This window comes from Populus trichocarpa, chromosome 1 (genome assembly GCF_000002775.5).
Source record: "Populus trichocarpa isolate Nisqually-1 chromosome 1, P.trichocarpa_v4.1, whole genome shotgun sequence".
Taxonomy (NCBI): Eukaryota; Viridiplantae; Streptophyta; class Magnoliopsida; order Malpighiales; family Salicaceae; genus Populus; species Populus trichocarpa.
Genome location: NC_037285.2, coordinates 9,005,730 through 9,023,406, shown reverse-complemented (window position 1 = coordinate 9,023,406; position 17,677 = coordinate 9,005,730). Strand labels below are relative to the sequence as shown.

The window sequence follows — 17,677 nt, the reverse complement described above, 5'->3', positions numbered from 1 at the left end:
AGATTTAGTCTTCATTCTTTTGATTGCTATTTTTTAGGAGATTAACCCATATTTAAGAGATTCGCCCGAATTTGCTTCTTTCTCTTTTTTTATTTTTAGTTTCATCCTTCAATATCTATTTAATTGTATATTAGGCCCTATTATTTTTTTATTTGCTTTTTATAGAATCTTTCACTATTTTTAAAAATAACTCGAGTTATCTCGGGTTTTTTTTATTTTTTTTATTTGTTAAATTTAGTTTTTTAAAAGAAATTTATTTATCATATTATTAAATTAACAAAGATTATTAAATTTAGTCAAGTCAATGACCCGGGTCTTAGATTTTTCTCGTTTCTTTAAAAACATTACTATTATCTGAGCATTTTTTTTATATTGAAAAAAATTTAGTCCAGCTTGCGACATAGTACGTGCTACCAATCTAGTATTTTATCTACAAGGCTTTTGATATTAATGAAATATTATTTTTCAATCTTAGAAAAATAAAGATATGTTATTATACACGGAGGAAAATTGTTCGTACAATGTTTTGATCAAGTAAATAAAGCATTCCATCGGTTGTATTATATGGAACAAATTTTATGTGGCTGGAATAAACCAAATTAATTTTCCTTTTGAAATTTGAATTACCTTGGAAATTTACCCTAGCTCTCAGTTGTCTTATTAAAACTCTTCTGTTCTTTGTTTGTTTTTTTATTTAACTGAAATGGTATTCATTTTTTTTTGTTTTCAATAGAATATTTAATGAATCTTAAACTATGTAATATAAATATTTTTCCTTTATCTATCTATCTAACTCTTTTCAGAATTCAAATCTAAAATCTTTAACTAAAAATCTCAAAATCTGAAAATATTCAACAATACATTTAAAATACCAACGTTTATAAAATGCCCATGCAGTATTTGACTTCTCTACTAATGACAAGACCTTGTTGTTGTTTTTTCCAGGTTGGTTGGAAAACAAACGACGGGAAGTTCGGGCTGTGTACCAAATAGGACCATTTCTTATTACCAAAAACAAAGGACCGTTTCCTCACCTAACTTACATGTTTATTTTGACGGACATGTCGGCAGCTGACGTGGTTGGTTAAGCACGGAGGGTTGGATTTATTATTACGTCAAATTTTGTTAACCGAATTAAGTTATTGGGACAGCAAGGGTAATTAACTTTGTCGTGTGCAATAATGATCTTTGTTTCTTGATTTGGAGGCTTATTTGATATGATAGGAAGGCATTATTATTACTGTCATATCAGTTGTTTTTTAATGTTTTTTTTTGGTTAGAAATACAATTATATAATATATATATATATTTATATTTTTTTCAGCATTGACAAATTAAAACAATTTCAAAACATTAAAATAATAATTTTAAATAAAAAAAATTAATTTTTTTTTATAAACAATTGGCTAGCCAGGCTGCGAAAGGGGTCCTTAAATTACTCACAAGGGATAGCATTCTCTTCTCTTATGACTGGTCTAATTTCAACCATGACTGCCTCTTATAATATTAAACTACAAATTATTTTATCAATTCAATTAATCATGCACATGTCAGGACAAATAATCTTTTAAAAATACTAAAAAAATATTTTAAAATAAAAAAAATTCAAAATTTTTGAGGGATATTATTTAACCACAGTTCCAAAAACATGGTTACACGGGAGGTTGTGGTGTTCGGTTAATTTGCATCCTCCGTGGACTCGACGGAAAAGATCAGTCTAAGCTGTAAGCTAAGGCCTTCTACCAAAATGATGGAATTAGTGTGACAAAAACTTGTTGATGTAAAAAATACAAGACACGATATTTTACTAAAATCCCATGATCTGCGAACGAATGAGTTTCATTACACACGGTAATAAATCGTAGGCTTTATAAATTTCCTACACGCCAGATTTATCACCTATCTCTCTTGCTTTTCTGTCCTTGTCCGAAACGCAATACATAAAATAATAATAATATTAATAAATTGGAGAATGAGAATGACCTTTGTATGTGCATGTGTGCTTACCTACTCTTATCCCTTTCTAATTTCTATAGATGATGGAACTTTGCCCAAGTTTATATCCACAATTCATTCCCACCTACCCTCATTAATTATTAATGTAAAATAATTGAGGGGAATTCATTGTTTCCTTACTCTCGAGTCATTGTTGACTTGTACATTGCTTTGTTTTTTTTTTTCCTTATAAGATATATATATTTTTTAATCTCATACTTTAATAATTTTATTTATTTCGATTTTATTATTCAGGTTATAGATTTGAAGAGTTAATTCAGATTTTTATATCATTTTTATATTTTTTTTCAATCTTATCCTTCAACTTTTGGTTGATTTTAAATCATGCTTCATATTATTTATTTATTTTACTTTTTATAGGATTATTTCGGTATCATTATTTATGTTGTTATCAATTTTTGACCCCATAAAAAATTAAGAAAAGAAAATAGAAAAAGAAAATCCAAAAATACAAGAGGATGCACATGAAAAAAGCCTAGAAGATTGCCAAAGTTAGTGATGTAGGACCAAAATGACAAGTGAAAAAGTTGAAGGACTAGAATATACAAGATTGGCAAAATTAGCGACCCAATTCTGATTGACAAAAGGACCAATTGATGAGAATATTTTATATGGGGTAAAAAAATACAAATTTGGTTGGGTAAGGACTCAGTAAGGATTTTGAAAGGTTTGATTAATTTAATTGAGAACTTAATTGCAAGAAAAATCAATTTTTGGAAGTCAATTTCGGTGTTCAGAAGAAATTCAAGTTTAAGGACTGGAATTGAACTTTGAAAAGTTTAATTTGTCAAATTAAGGGTTTAATTATGAGCAAATTAAAGTTTGATAGCCAATTAGGGGTTTGATTGGAGAAATTCAAAACCAAGGACCAAATCGTAAAAGACGTGAGACTTTAGGGGCTGAAATTAACCAAATCAGGGGCCAAATTGAAGAAAATTAAAATTTGATGGTCGATTGAGGGTTAACCCGCATAAATCAGAAACCAAAAATCAAAACGAAGAAGGGCATTTCCTCATTGAACCTTCGAAGATAGGCCACAATACTTTTATCTTTTCGTTGTGTGATAACAAAGAACTTTACGGTGTTTTTTTTGGATGGAATGCTTGTGCTGAAGTAAGAGATAAATTTGGAGCTAAGATATTGAAAATGGAAAATAAAGCTAGGCTCTAGACCGTGGCACTATACATGTGCAAATCCATGAAGTTTTGTTAGAAGAACATTACACATAGCATCACTCTCTTGTGTGACAAGCTTTAGGATGTTTCTCATATTTTATGTGGTTTTTGGGGTTTGTGAATCTTTTATAACTGTCTAAGCTGACCTTCGTGGTGATGTAATATTTGAAGAGTCAAGTGTGCAATTTTTTTTTTGATAAAAGTAGGGATTCTTCCATTTGATAACTAGATGTGGGTTGTGTTTTAGCTCACGAGCTCGTAGAGTCAGGAAGCTCGTCTCACACCTAAATCTTTTTCTAGTGTGTGAATGAGATTCAGATGGAGATCGATGACGATTGGATTGTTTGGTTGATCTTGTATGAGAACAATATGCTTAACTCCTTCTGAGTCTAGGAGTTCAAGAATCACTCGCTTGCATGTTATCTTACTCTATCTCTTTAAAAAACTGGAGTTGCCTAGTGGTGCATATATAAAGGCTTGTTATTGCATGGTTAAAGTAATAAAGGTTACCGTTTGAGCTGAGCCCAAACAACAAATACATTTACACACGTGTGTATCAATATATATCTAAACCATTGACAAAAGCTACTCCCCTCATGTACAAATAGTTGTTATTTGATAAAAGGGAAAGAAAAAATACAAATATTTTTCCAACGAAGACAAAGGGAGCAGGAGCATTACAGTGGCACACTGGCATTTCATGTCAAAGAGTATGGTACGTTGACCAAAAAAAAGCTTGAATATTTAATGTGATACACATCAATAGCTACGTAACCTTCTGAGCTCTATCAATATACAATTATGTGCCGAGGGAATAAATATATACAGTAAATTGTTTGAAGTATACAGAAAGATAAACAATCTGGTTTCACGCCCCACCTTAAATTGAAAGCCTTTCTTTTGATGCAGAAATCAAAGAAGGACTGACTTCTTTTTAATTATGGTGTACTACTTTGCCTTTAGTCTCAAGCACAAGTGTTCTCTGCTCTTTTCTTTTATTATAAGCTAAGACCAGCTTCTTCCTTAAACCTCAGACAGCTCAAGCCCAATAATAGCCTTCAATCCTCAAGTCAGAGCCTGATTTTATTTGAGCTAATTTGTTGCCCCAAGTCCTTCTAGTTAGGCCCATTTTAAATTGAGTGTACGAGGTAATTTCTTTTTATTGCCGTGGTGAGTTTCCCTGTCAATGCTCAATGCAATGCTGCACCCTGAAATCTGAATCGAGGAAATGCCTTTTTTATCTCTTGCTTTATTTTTCTTCTTCATTAAATATCGTAGTGAGCACTGACAGGGAAACTCACCACAGCAAGAGATAAATGAGTTGCAACTTGCAAGCAAAGATTCCGAATCAAAATGGATGATTTTCTGGAAGTTTTGTAAAGAAGTGGAACTTTTGTTGCAAATCTGTGATAACTTTCCTTTGGCCATCTTAAAACAAGTTTGGTATTCTTCGAGTGGTCTTTGTGGGGCTCCTCTGCCATAAGTGAAGTGTTACATGATCAAATGCATGTTGAAGGAGTGCACTATGCGTTTTTGAGCCAATTCTTTTGGAAGAATCTGCAAAAAAAATATTTGTTTGGTTGTCTTAAAATAAGTTTGATATTCTTTGAATAGTCTTTGTGGGCTGCTCTGCCATAAATGAAGTGTTAAATGATCAGATGCATTCTTAGAAATATGAGTTCCTCGTCAGCTTTTTCTTGGGGCCAGTAAGAGCTGCTTTATCAACGGGCAGCCTATAAGTTTCCAAACATGGACAGCAAACAAAACTCATAATCCAGTATCATTATATATTAAGCAGTTACCAGGCAGAATCTGGTCTGTAATACTTGTAGGTGAAGGCAAATTTGTACACCTGCAAAATGTTTTGGAAACACTTGTTGATACATATTCCAGTATGTTAGATGATGCCATGCAGATCCCAGCCCCTCACTGCAGTCCAATATTGCGAGGAGGGCACCAAATGGTTGCTAATTTATGGAATCATTTACATAAGATTTAAGAACCAGTATATTGGATGCTGTAGGTCCCAGCAGTGATACATAACACAGTAGTGACTCAAGTAGTCTATTCAGCTGCTGAACCAAAATGGATTCAATATGAATGTTTCTCATATGTCAGTTAAACATCTGTCTGAGTGCGTGTGCATGCTACTTATTGTTTCCCTTTTCTGTGATGTAGCGATACATTTAATCAGGATGTCTTTTATTTTACTATAAGCGGTGCAACAAGATGAAGTATTCAATTTATATTACAGTGCTAGGAAGCTTTTCATAGCAATGATTTTATTTTATTAATGTTGAATTTCCATTTCATTTGAAGTTTCCTTTTCTTTGCTGTGACAGTTTCTTTGTTTTTTATTTCATTATCTTTGAGACCACTTTAAGAGATCTAATTTCACCATATTCGAATGTAATGAAGGTGTTCACATGTCTCCGAGGTATACTTTTATTCTGCCACTATATTAACGCAATGTAATAATGTGTTTGTTACATTAAGTATTCAATTACGATAATATTAAAGAATACAACAATAAGTGCAAACTAAACCTCTACTGTCATCTGATTAAGAGCTGTATATCTCCACCTCTCTTTCTGCACAAAGTCTGCATCCAGGAACCGTGAAACAAATGCCCAGAGTTTGTAAACGTCCTCGAAATTTGTCAGGAACCCGAGGGCAGCTGTGACAACAGAAATTCCTGAATAAAGTTTATCTCTCTTCCCATTTAAAACTGTTCCTCCTTCACTTGTTCTTGTCTCTAATATCTGCTCCCTCTCGTGTTCATACTTGTTTGAGAACAAAATGTGGTGCAAAAATCCACAACTTAAAGAAATGTTATTTCGATCAGCAAGCTTCTGTACAATGGCAGGATCTATCTTTTCTCCTTTCCAGTCAAATACGTTGAATGCCACTGCTGGTCCTCGATCAAATTTTACCTTTGGTCCATAGATTCTGACTAGGGGATGCCCATTTTCTGAATGTGGATGTTGAAGACTCGTTAATGCATTTACCAACCAGTTGATGAGGTACCTTGCTCTGGTACTGATTGATATCAGGCCCAACGAATCTGCATGATCCAAGCCTCTACATTCAAGATATGAATACCCACTTGCACTGCTAGCAATGATTTGGGATTGGGAGGATTCAAATGATGCCACTGATACCTCAATTTCTGGTGCTTTGTGTTTTACTGAAACCTCTTTGGTTTCTTGCAGTTCAGAAGTTTTCTCACTTGTCTGCTGCCTGGACATAGGACCTGAGGAGGAGCCTTGCAAACTATCATCATCATGTAACTCTTGTTTCGCTTTTTCTTCAGTTTCTGTGTCGTCATTAGCTGACTCTTCTGAAATTTGAGAAGGTCGCCTAGCTGGGACAAGCCTCACTAAGCCTGTACTAGTTGAATCCTTTATAACTGAAGAACTGGATTTCTTCACAAATAGACAGCCAAAACCAGATGGGTTTTCGCCAAAAACCTTGAAAAAAGAGCAGATAAGAAAATCTGGCTTAAAGAGGGAGAGGCCCAGGGTCTCCATATCCTTGGGTCCTAAGCCACAAGCATCAAGCAAGACATGCCATCCATTTTCCCGAGCCATGTTCATCCAGAGGTATGAATACCTAGCTCCTGTCATCCTTGATTGAAGTGGGAAAACAAATAGTCCCCTCCTATTCTTCCTTTTACGTCTTACCTTCTCTAGCAATTTCCCTGAATGTATTCTTAAACTCTTCCATGAGAATTCAGCTGACATGACCCGTGCTCCTCTGTTCTTGGAGCTTTCTATCATGATTTTCACTGCCTCGTTCTCATGGTCGTATACTGTAAGAAGGTTTTGATTTGACTGAAATGGATAAGAGTCTGCAAGAAGTTTGAATGCGGATGACTGGTTGGCAGTGAAAACCATCGTGTAATCATCTTCAGAGAGATTCATTAATGCCATAATTCTTTTCTGTATCTTGCATTCCAGTTCCGATTCTTGGCTACCATACTGTATTTGAGAATGTAAGTTTGCTGCCTTGTAGGAAATGCCAAAGAAGGGCGTTTCTAAACTTGAGGAATATTGCCGTAATGGAAGGGAAGAAGATGATGTTGAGGCAACTGTAGCTTCCCGAGAGTAACTTCGTTGCTGAGAGTATGAGAAGAGGCCATGGCCAATATAATCAAGACAAACATGGTTGGACAGGGAGAGATGGTAGTATTCTTGTTCTCGGATTTTGTCAGCCTGATCAGTCTGAGAATACAGTGGAAATGCTTTGGTGAAATAGGAGAATGATTCTTGCAATGAAGGGAAGGACTCATGATTGGTGAATTGAGAGTTTGGATACATCGATGACGCCATGGCAACTTCAAAATCATGGCGGGATGAAGCAGCAGTGGTTATGGATGTTGAACTCTGGGGCTCAGGAATCCCAAGAAAAGGCAATTGACATAAATTATGGAAGCAGGCCTGTGAGGCCTCTCCAGTGCAAGGTGAATGCATCTCCTTTTCTCCTTCCTTTTCTGTCCACACCAGATTTATTGTTCGTGTTTTTCTCCCTCTATTAACTTCACATTTGATTTTTTCCAATCAAAACACATCATTGAGCATTTTCTGCTGTGTAGGTTGGAAAAGTCAGATAGTGGGTTTCCTGGTCGTTGGGCCAGGCCACCCTGTCTTTCGTTTTGCACGAAATTACCCTTGTTTTTCCTTACTACACTATCAGCTTGCTTTGTTTTTAGACTTTTCAAGTGCGAAAAAGCTGTAATATAGGACCTTTCGCATGCTCTGTGATTTAAGGCCCTGTCTACTTGAAAAAAAAAAAAAAACTCAGATGTCCAGTTCAATCTTGTCTTGCTCCTTTACCTCATCACATTGATCTCAAATTTATTTAATTTAATGCCCACTCCACCAAAAATGAAGTGGTTGTAATACTTTTCGAATGGATAAAAAAACTACATTTAGTTAACATTTGAAATACTTGTCTTGAAGTTGTGGAGATCCAAAACAAGCAGAAAGGGGCAGGGGAAACTCTTGAAGTGGCCGGCATTATCTATCTAGGTTTCAAGTTTCTTCGGAATGATTATCAGTCTCCAACTTTTCTTATGATCGAGAAACACTAATACCCCTTCCCTTATATTTTTATATGACATTTCAACGCCTTGTCCTGCCATTTTCAATTTCGTAGTTTTTGCCCCACCAACACGAGGTCATTTCTCATAAAGTTATTCCAGAGGACCCCCCTAGCCAAGTCTTCCGAGTCTGAAAGTTTTGGAAGTATATGGGAAGTCTCCCTTTCGATGCTGGTGCGTCAACTTGGCAAACCCCATCGCCCTCTTCAGGGTTGAAAAATGAACACTCTCCATGGAGTAATTTGATTCTGAGAAACCAAAGGGAGAGTTTGCATTCCTCAACCCTGAAGAGTAATGATGGTTATTTTCACCAGTGATTTAGCCTGTGATTGGCGTATTACAAGATTTGCGATTAAGTTGGCTGGTTACTTGGATAATACCAGATCGATTTTTGAGGAAATTCCGAGCTTCGGAGTTGGGACGATTCATTTCTTCTGATTCGAATTTGTTAAACCAACTCGACCTGCTACATCATTGATGGTAGTTCAAAAATCAACTCAAACCCCCCTAAATTCTTGTCTCAAGCTAACGCATGAAGCCCGAAGAGACAAGACAATTTGGCTGCTAGCCTTGTGTTGGGGGAATATATCATTATCCGAATAGTAATCTATCGTGGATTTGTGGTCCTTCTAGTTTCCTGAGTCATCATTTGTCCTCTAGAGGGGGAAGGAAAAGCTCATCTCACCATTAATTTGAAACGTATTTGTCACTCCTAAAATCAACAAGTTTTAAAATGAAAAAAATAAAATTGAACGAGCTCACAAATAAAAGTATATGGTGAGATTCATTTGTTCATGTGAGTTCATGCAGATTCTGTTACTAGTCAAACCTAAAGGGGCTGCATTTTCCAAGCAATGAGCTTGACGCACCAAGAGGGGAAACAACAAAGAAAAGCAGCAACACTAATGTCGCCATCTACCTGAAAATCTGGTCAGAGCCATCATACACTTGAGAAACCGAGAACATCACATGAATCTTCAAACAATCACGATAAATGTTCCAGTTGAGAAGGAGACTATGGGAGGTTCTTGTATCATGTAATGTTGCGTGATCTCCAGGGTGCAATGAAATTAAGACTGGAGGGGCTTGCACATGGTCTCAATTTGTATCCAATATTTCAAACAAGTATAGCCCAGGCAAGATTCTCAAGTACCAGAGAGGCTTAGGATTGATTAAGCAATGGCGTTGCCCCAACGAAGGGATTTCCTTGTGCTGTATTAGTTAGATCAAAAGCTGTGATGAGATTTTTTTTTCTTTTTAAGGAAAAAGACGGAGAAAACAGAAGCAAGAAGCCTCACTGAAAAGCCATTAAAGTTAAATTATTAGTATTTACTTCTGGGAAAAAATAGTAACTAAAGAGTCATAAAAGTCGCATAGGAATTATTATCTAAAAACACAAAACAAAACTTAAGTTGTCAGAAGTGGGATTTGAACCCACGCCCTCTCACGAGGACCAGAACTTGAGTCTGGCGCCTTAGACCACTCGGCCATCCTGACGCTGTTGTTCAACCTTCGTGTAAGTAATAATTTATAAATAAGTATAAAAAAATAAGCGAAAAGGAATAAAAACTAAAAAGATGGTTGAGAGCGGGCTTTCAACCCACGCCCTTTCGGACCAGAACCTTATTCTGGGGCCTTACACCATGTCAGCTTTTAGTGTATGCTCGCAGGAAAAAGTTTAATAAATTTCTGGATTTGGGCTTCGGCCTATGAATCCAAGGTAGGCCATGTATTTGATTATTCTTTTGTGAAAAGAGGGACTTCGTGGAAAATTGGAGCTGAAATCTGAAAACACTGCTTAAAGGCGCTTGTGGGTACTGAAATTGAAGGTAGAAGACGCACAAACACCGTTGTGTGAAATTTTTTCATAGTTTAAACAAAGAATAATGATAACTATTTCTCTAACTCGGTGCAAACTGTATTTTTAAAAAAATTTAAATTTTTTTTTTGTAAATTTTTTTATATGTTTTAGATTATTTTAACATGCTGATCTCAAAATAATTTTTTTTAAAAAAATATTATTTTAATACATTTCAGCACAAAAAAGTTATTTTCAGCGCGAATAGTTTCATATATCTTATCGTCATTTGAAGATAAAAAATGTTATTTTTGAAAAAGTAACAAGATATGTTGTTTTTATATGTTTTCTAGCAAAAACAGAGCACTAACTCATCACTTTAACAAGATATGTTGTGCTATGTCTTTACTATACAAACTACTTTTGGACCATGAGATAAGAATTAAAAACTATGTTTCTATCGTTATCCCATCGTTTATGAAATTAGTTATTCAAGATTATGAGGGCTAAAAACCCAAGACGTAAACCTTATTATTATACCACATGAGAAGTTGAAATAAAGACTAAAAAGGATTAAAATCAGCAATTATATAAAAAATTTTTCAAAAAAAAACATATTGAGAAAAGAGAGGTTCTAACTATAAGTGGAGAGGTGTTGGAGGCTGAAGATAAGGATATAGGTAGAAAGATGAGAGGTCATTGTTTTAGGGTTTTGGTGGCTACATCTAGAGGTTCAAAAAAATACAGAGAGAGTAGAGAGGAAAAGACTGAAGACTGAGGGTGAGTTATAGGCGGGGAAGATCAAAAAAGTATAAAGACAGAGACTAGAGATGAAGGGTGGCCTACAGGTAAGTGGCGCCCAACTACTTTTACTATTAATTTACAGTTTGAATAATTTTTTTTTTTTCATTTTACATGTTTTTTTTTATATAGCATTTCAATATTGGTTTAACCAGTTTAGTTGATCAATTTTTTTAGGGTTTTTGTAACAACTTTTTTTTGATTATTTTTTTTTAGTTTCCTCTGGTTTTTTGTTACTCTGTTATTTTAAACACTCATATTGATATTGACCTCAAATGCCGTATTCTCTATCAAACCTTTATGGTGATCAAAATAAATTTGACCAATAATGTTATTATTGGTAAGCCCCTTCTTTATAGTGTCTTTACAATGATCAATATCAAATACTTGGCTATAAAATTCCTCTCTAAAAGAAGGTGTTCATAGTAAAAGAGAACCATACAACCTTCAAAAGATGCATCTTACTTGCTTCAAGGGTAATAAAGCTTTATTAGTGGACCATACATGGTCATTTAAGGAGAAAAAGAAATACACATTAAAGTTGTAGAATATTTGAAAAACTTAGTCTGCATAAATATGATACAAGCTTCATCACCAAGATCAAATCTACTGTGGATCTTGAGTAAGAGAAAATCATCATAGAACTCCTTCACATCTAAAAAGATAATTTTACCTTCGGCCCCTCACAGATGTTAGGAATCAACCTAAACGTGTCCTGTCATAGGCTGAATGCTAATCTCTCATTTTCTTATATCCAATTAGAAGAAAAAAATTAGGATGAAAGGTGACAGACTATATTTGAGGGAGTAGATAAGTTGTTGAGAGTTGATTTCATTCGAAAAGTGATATACCCTACCAACTCGAAAATATGATCAGGTGAAGAAAAATAATGGAAAATAATATAGTTTTACCTTATATAATATAAATAGACTAATGGACTTCATAGCCAGACTTAAATTCCTAAGCTCATTGGATATGAACTTGGGATACCACCAGATCTCTATGCATCCCGATTATAAGAAGAAGACATCATTCATCATGGATAAAGGGACATTTTATTATAAGGCCATGGCCTTCGAGCCAAAATGTGATGGGGCTATATATTAATGCATGCCAACTCATTGTTTTTTTTTTAATTTAACGTAGGTGTCCGGGCCAGCTTGCGCGCACCTCGACTAATCTCACGGGTCCTGAAGTTAACGACCATGTAAGCCTCCAATGACCATCATATGAGCAACTACAAGGCTCGAACCTGAGACCACAGAGGGAACAAACCCCTTGATCCCAAACTCTTACCACTGAGCTACCACCTATATGGTTCTCATTGTTAGTTAATATAAAGGTTGGTTTGACACTAAAAAGTCATTTAAGGTTAGGTACCAAAAAACGATACTAGCTTACTTTGCTTCCAAAAACAAAGATGGAAATATGATTTTCATTGGTAAGATCCTTTGATTAAAAAAATGACAATGTTATTCTATTATCAAACCTAGACAATTCCAGTCTTGCGGAGCTCTTACTAGATATTTGGATAAAAGTACTCGAAAAGCTAAACATCAAACAAGAGAGAGAGAGCTCACTCACAGGCATCATTCAAACTTGCATGAAAGTAAAAGACTATAGTACTCCACTTAAGCAATACCTTCTCATAGAAGAGCGTTCTCTATATAGAAATGAGATCATTCGTTTAACAAGACAAGCAATAGAATATTGCCTCGTGAATGGTGATCAACTAGATACATCATTAATGGTTGCTTTGGTTTGCAATGGTAGAAAATATTTTATTTTATATGCTTGTTTAATAAAATATTATATATTCTTTCTTGCCAAACATAATTGAGATACAAAATGCGAAGATGTATTTTCTACCTTTAATATGTAAAAGCCTTTTTTTTCCTTTCCAATGTTCTATCTACTATTTAATTTGCCAAATCTTCTTTTGCAAGTCTCTCCTTCAAAATATTGACTCCCATGTACCTGCATTAAAAAAAAAAAAAAAAAAAGTTAACCAAAATCCCATCACATTAGCTCATCAGATATCCATTTTCAGTTTTAACTTCTCCGATAATATTTTTCCACAATTGAAAAGTAGTGTTTTAGAAATACACTTCCAACTTAGTGCAAATAACCACGCTACAATCTCTGTAGAATTATGAAGAAGAGTTTTTAATTTATTTTATTATTTTCAAATTGCTTGCTTAATTTTCTTCATCAACTGATATCCAATATATATACGATCAATTGATTTTAAAAGATTTCTGAACAAAAATATAGAAATATGAATGGATTAATTGTAGAAGAACTTAATAACAAATTCAACACAGTTGACCATCCACATGCCATCCATCATAGAAGCAAACAGTACAATATAATAGGTAGTAAAATAAAGAGTCTTGAAATATTTTGTATTTATTGCTGGATTTTAACCTGACATGTTTTGTTTTCGATAAACAAGTGAGAAAGTAAAGTTTAAAAGCATCGATATTGAATCAGAAAAGGTTTCATTTTGATGAAAAATAAATTCATACGAGTTTTAAAACAATGAAAATTAAAACTTATTATGAGAATAAAGATTTAAAATCAAGTAACGAAAAAAAACCTCCAAAAAGGAACCATTTTGAGGGGACATGGAGAGTAGTAATAAAAGTCAAAATCACCAAGTAAATAATTAGAGTTAGAGAGATTAGTTTTCTGGAATTAAATTGGTTACCTTCCAAGCATCATGACAGTGGCCTGAGGGTTAGTCCCAGGAGAGACATTGAAGGTGGACCCATCAATAACCCTTAGCGCATCCACACCCATAACCTTGTAATCATGGTCAACAACACTACCAGCTTGGCAACCTCCATGATAATGCCATATGGTCATGACTGTGTCCTTGCAGAAATCTTCTAGTGACTGTGAGGAATTGTAATGTCTAGGCAACAGATTTACTGGGGCACTTGCTGTCATGTTTAGCAGCTGTGGCACCGACAAATAATCAAACCTGAACTTAGAGAAAGGCCTCGAATCGATCACTTTCTCTATAGTTGAAATGCCCTCTACACATCTTTGCAAGTCTTGGGGTTCTTTGAAGTAGTTGAAGGTAACTGATGGATTGTCCTCAGGGTGGCGTGTTCTTAGCTCCAAATGACCGGTGGAAATTGGACCCATAATTTTTTCAAGAATGAATCCACCTTGGAAAGCTTGTTGGTCCAAGTTGTTCATTAGCTCAATAGCCTTGGCTAGGGCTTCTGGGGTCCTCTGTTTTGGTGGCACTGTTGAGAGCTGGCCAATCTGCACATGTCAACAAAACTTGCACCACCAAATTAATTTCTTGCTCAAATGCCAAATGGTAAAGTTTGAAGCTTTTAGGCTTGAAGGTTGTAAGAAATTATTGGTGGGCCCACTGGGCCCAGAGGTACCATGATGGACCCAGAAGGGTAAGAATTCTAATCAAATCCCTGTGATGTAGCAGCCCAATAAAAAAACCTTACAAAATAGTAGATAGGTTTACCTTAGGAGAGAACATCCCGTAGTCTCTTTGAGGAGAACCACCAAAATTTTCACCGCTTGCAGCTTCAATGTAGCTACCAAATTGAGTGATGCCAACAACTTGAATAAGTGAAACCTCAACTGGGAGAGGAGAAGGGACGAAAATGGCATTCATGGGGTTATCAGACATGAGTTGGCCAACCATGGGCTGATCCAACACAACTGTAATATTGTGGGCCCGAAGTTGCTGTGCAGGGCCCACTCCGCTCAACATCAAGAGCTGTGGGCTTCCTAGGGCACCAGATGATATGATAATTTCATTTTTTAACCCTCTCTTTAGGTAGGCTCTGTGCTTTGCCCCTGATGCATCTCTGTATACCACTCCATGAGCCACTGGTTTTGGTCTTGCTGTTCAATTACAAAAAATAAAAAATAATAAAATAAATTATGGCCACTGGTAGTGGCAGAGAAATAGACAACAAAAACAAATGCCTCGAGAAAATGAAAATCATATACCTTTAGTTGCAAACAAGATCTTGTATACAGTAGCATGCAAAAGGACGGTAAGCCCACCAGGATTGGCATACTCCAATAAATCAGCAGCAGTATGTCTATTCCCAGCTCGATCAAAGATTGTTCCACCAACTTTAGTCCCCTTAATATGATCGTATGTGAATCCATTGTTTGGCAGCACTCCGGCCTCTAGCAGCCCATCCCTCACAGCCGATTGCCATGGCCCCATTTGCGGCTCGAACGCCACTCTCCGCTCCACCCATTGGTACGACTCATTCGCCAACCGACCGTCCCACCCTGCAGCTCTACACCATCTTAAACTAATTAACTACTCGATTAAGAGCTTGGTGCCACGTTAATTTCTTAAACAGATCAGCTGCAAAATACGTATACTAGTTTGAGGAACATATATATGTAACTTGAGATTGTTTTTTGTTTTTTTTATTACAATAATTCTCATGCTAAGTTTTAATATGATGTACCTTATATATTCCGGAGAGGCACGGGTATAGAATCCAGCATTTAGGCAGCTCCCACCGCCTAGTACGCGGGCACGAGCATTTATCACGCCATCTTCAGAAATGAAACGTTGAGAGGGGGAGGTAGGAGAGGGGTCGGACAGCGCAGCACCAAATTTTGCTAGGTTGGTAATGTTAGGATTGCCATAGGGTGAGCCACCGCGTTCTAGGAGCAAAACGCTAGCGTTTTGTGAGAGCGTGGCAGCTAAAGGACAGCCAGCGGTTCCACCACCCACAATTATGTAGTCGTAGTATGATATTGTTGGAGCCGAAGTTGCATTGAGCATGAAAGAGTAATATGGAGCTGGGCCAAAGAGAGTTTAATAAATCACTACCAGTTTTAAGTAATTAGTGCTGTGATTAAATTAATTAAGGTTGTTAATATGCTTAATTTGTCGTTGTCAGTAAAACCTAAACTTAAAACTGAGTATTTGCATGCTAGATGTGCATAAATTAGGTCAACTGTATACGTGACAATATTAATGTACGTACATCGATTCGGATGAGATTCCACATCATGTCAAACATATATAAACATAAATACCATAAGAAAAATCCAAACTATATAAACGGTGTTAATGAGGCACAGATACTACACATAAATGGACCACTACGATGGTTCATGGACAGAAAAAAATAAAATTTAATGTATAATCATACAGTTGTTGAAGTTATTGTGGTTAGGTTAGGTTTCCTGTTTATAAGTTATATATTCAAGCTGGTCTTGGGACCATATTAAAGTAGGTCATGAGCAAAACAAATTAAAAAATAAATTAAATTAAAAAAAAATTTAAAAAAATCGAAAAAACCGAACTATGAAAAAAAATAATTAGAATTTTTAAAAAAACCGACCGGTTCGGTTTTATAAGCTTGAAACTGAAAAAAAGAGTCAAACTAGAAAAAAACCGAGTCAGACTGGAAAAAACCGAGTCAAACCAAAAAAACTGGTTTTTTGTTCTAAAAACCGAACCAAAACCGATCGGTTTGAACCGGTTTCGGTTTTTTAAAAAAAAAAACTGATTTGATTATTTTTTTTAATAAAAACCGAACTAAACCGAAAATAACCATTCTAGGTCTTGGGCCTCATATATATATATATATATATATGCTGCCGGACTGCATATGGTCCTGGCAGAGCAATCGGCTAGTGTAGCCACCATATTGTCGCTGAAGCCCTTGCGTCCTCCTTCCAGCGAGCTACTCAAGTTATCCTTTGGATTACAGATCACACATGCATGTTATGTCATGGCATGAAAAGAAACTAGCTAGGAAATTAAGCGCATGCTCTCTTGAAATGGAATTTCTTGGATAAACTATCAACTACGAGCAGCTAATTGAAGAAAAAGAAAGAAAGTTGGAACTTTATATCAAATGATATTATGCTCCTGGATCATTGACATGCCATGCACATTAATGTTGGTTCCAATATAGTAATTAAGAGAATAAAGATAACCACAAATTCACTATAATTTTATTCTTAAGTGCAGATTAATGATGGGAATTAGCGGTAATGTGTTGTTGAAAGGAAAGAGCTTGAGTGAAGGAGATATCCATACCTCTATCGCAGGCGCAAAAGCCATGAAAGAAGAGAATTCCTATAAAACAAGCACCAAAGAATCTGCACCATCCAAGAGCCATATTCTTTGAATAAACAGGCGCTCAAATGATGGTTGATTTGTTGTACGAAAACAAGCCAGCGGATGATGTTCTTATATAACTTTAGAAAATCAACAATTTTGACGGCAATAAATTATGTGGGTACAAAGATTTCTTGCAAATTTTGTCGGCGAAGAAAAAACACAGTTTGACAATGGTTAGGCAAACTGTACCCCAGGTTTCAAGAAATGAAGAAAATGTGACTCTACTGCTCCACAGGGACTTTGCTAAGGCTAGCTAGCTAGGTTTTCTGTACAAACGAACTGCCTTTTCTATATGAAAACTGGCAGCCCAATTAATTGGCTTGTTTTGATTTACATGGGAGACAGAGAAATGGTTCATCGATTTCCCTTTTTTCCTTTAGAATGATTAATGCTCCTACCAACAAGTGTTATTAAATGCGACCCTACTCGTATGATCAACTCAGACATGTCTTCTCAGCTCTGGATTAAAACAAAAGTTAAACCAAAATTAAATTGGTAAATCAATTCGTAATATAAACGATTTGATAAGAGCTTGGTTTGATTCTTTAAAAAATTCTTCAAAATAACATAGTTTTAAAAAACAATTTAATATTAAAATAACTTATTTTAGAATGATCGATCTCTACTAACTCTCCTAGCTA

The 17,677-nt window shown here is 35.5% G+C and overlaps 2 protein-coding genes and 1 non-coding gene across 3 annotated transcripts; all 3 read right to left on the bottom strand.

Moving 5' to 3' along the window:
* Positions 1 to 5,631: 5,631 nt before the first annotated feature.
* On the bottom strand, positions 5,632 to 7,889 carry LOC7478082 (molybdenum cofactor sulfurase). The gene has a single exon (XM_024603170.2). The coding sequence runs from the start codon at positions 7,661 to 7,663 to the stop codon at positions 5,732 to 5,734; it is 1,932 nt and encodes a 643-aa protein (XP_024458938.1). The 5' UTR covers positions 7,664 to 7,889; the 3' UTR covers positions 5,632 to 5,731.
* A 1,816-nt stretch (positions 7,890 to 9,705) lies between these two features.
* TRNAL-CAA (transfer RNA leucine (anticodon CAA)) lies at positions 9,706 to 9,789 on the bottom strand. Its single transcript has one exon. It is a non-coding gene; the product is annotated as a tRNA-Leu (tRNA).
* A 2,733-nt stretch (positions 9,790 to 12,522) lies between these two features.
* Positions 12,523 to 17,320, bottom strand: LOC7478081 (protein HOTHEAD). The gene is made up of 6 exons (XM_002298038.4): positions 16,953 to 17,320; positions 15,361 to 15,700; positions 14,882 to 15,183; positions 14,388 to 14,773; positions 13,602 to 14,167; positions 12,523 to 12,868 (listed from the first exon to the last, which is right to left on the bottom strand). The coding sequence occupies exons 1-6, from the start codon at positions 17,032 to 17,034 to the stop codon at positions 12,811 to 12,813; spliced, it is 1,734 nt and encodes a 577-aa protein (XP_002298074.1). The 5' UTR covers positions 17,035 to 17,320; the 3' UTR covers positions 12,523 to 12,810.
* Between the last annotated feature and the right edge of the window lie 357 nt (positions 17,321 to 17,677).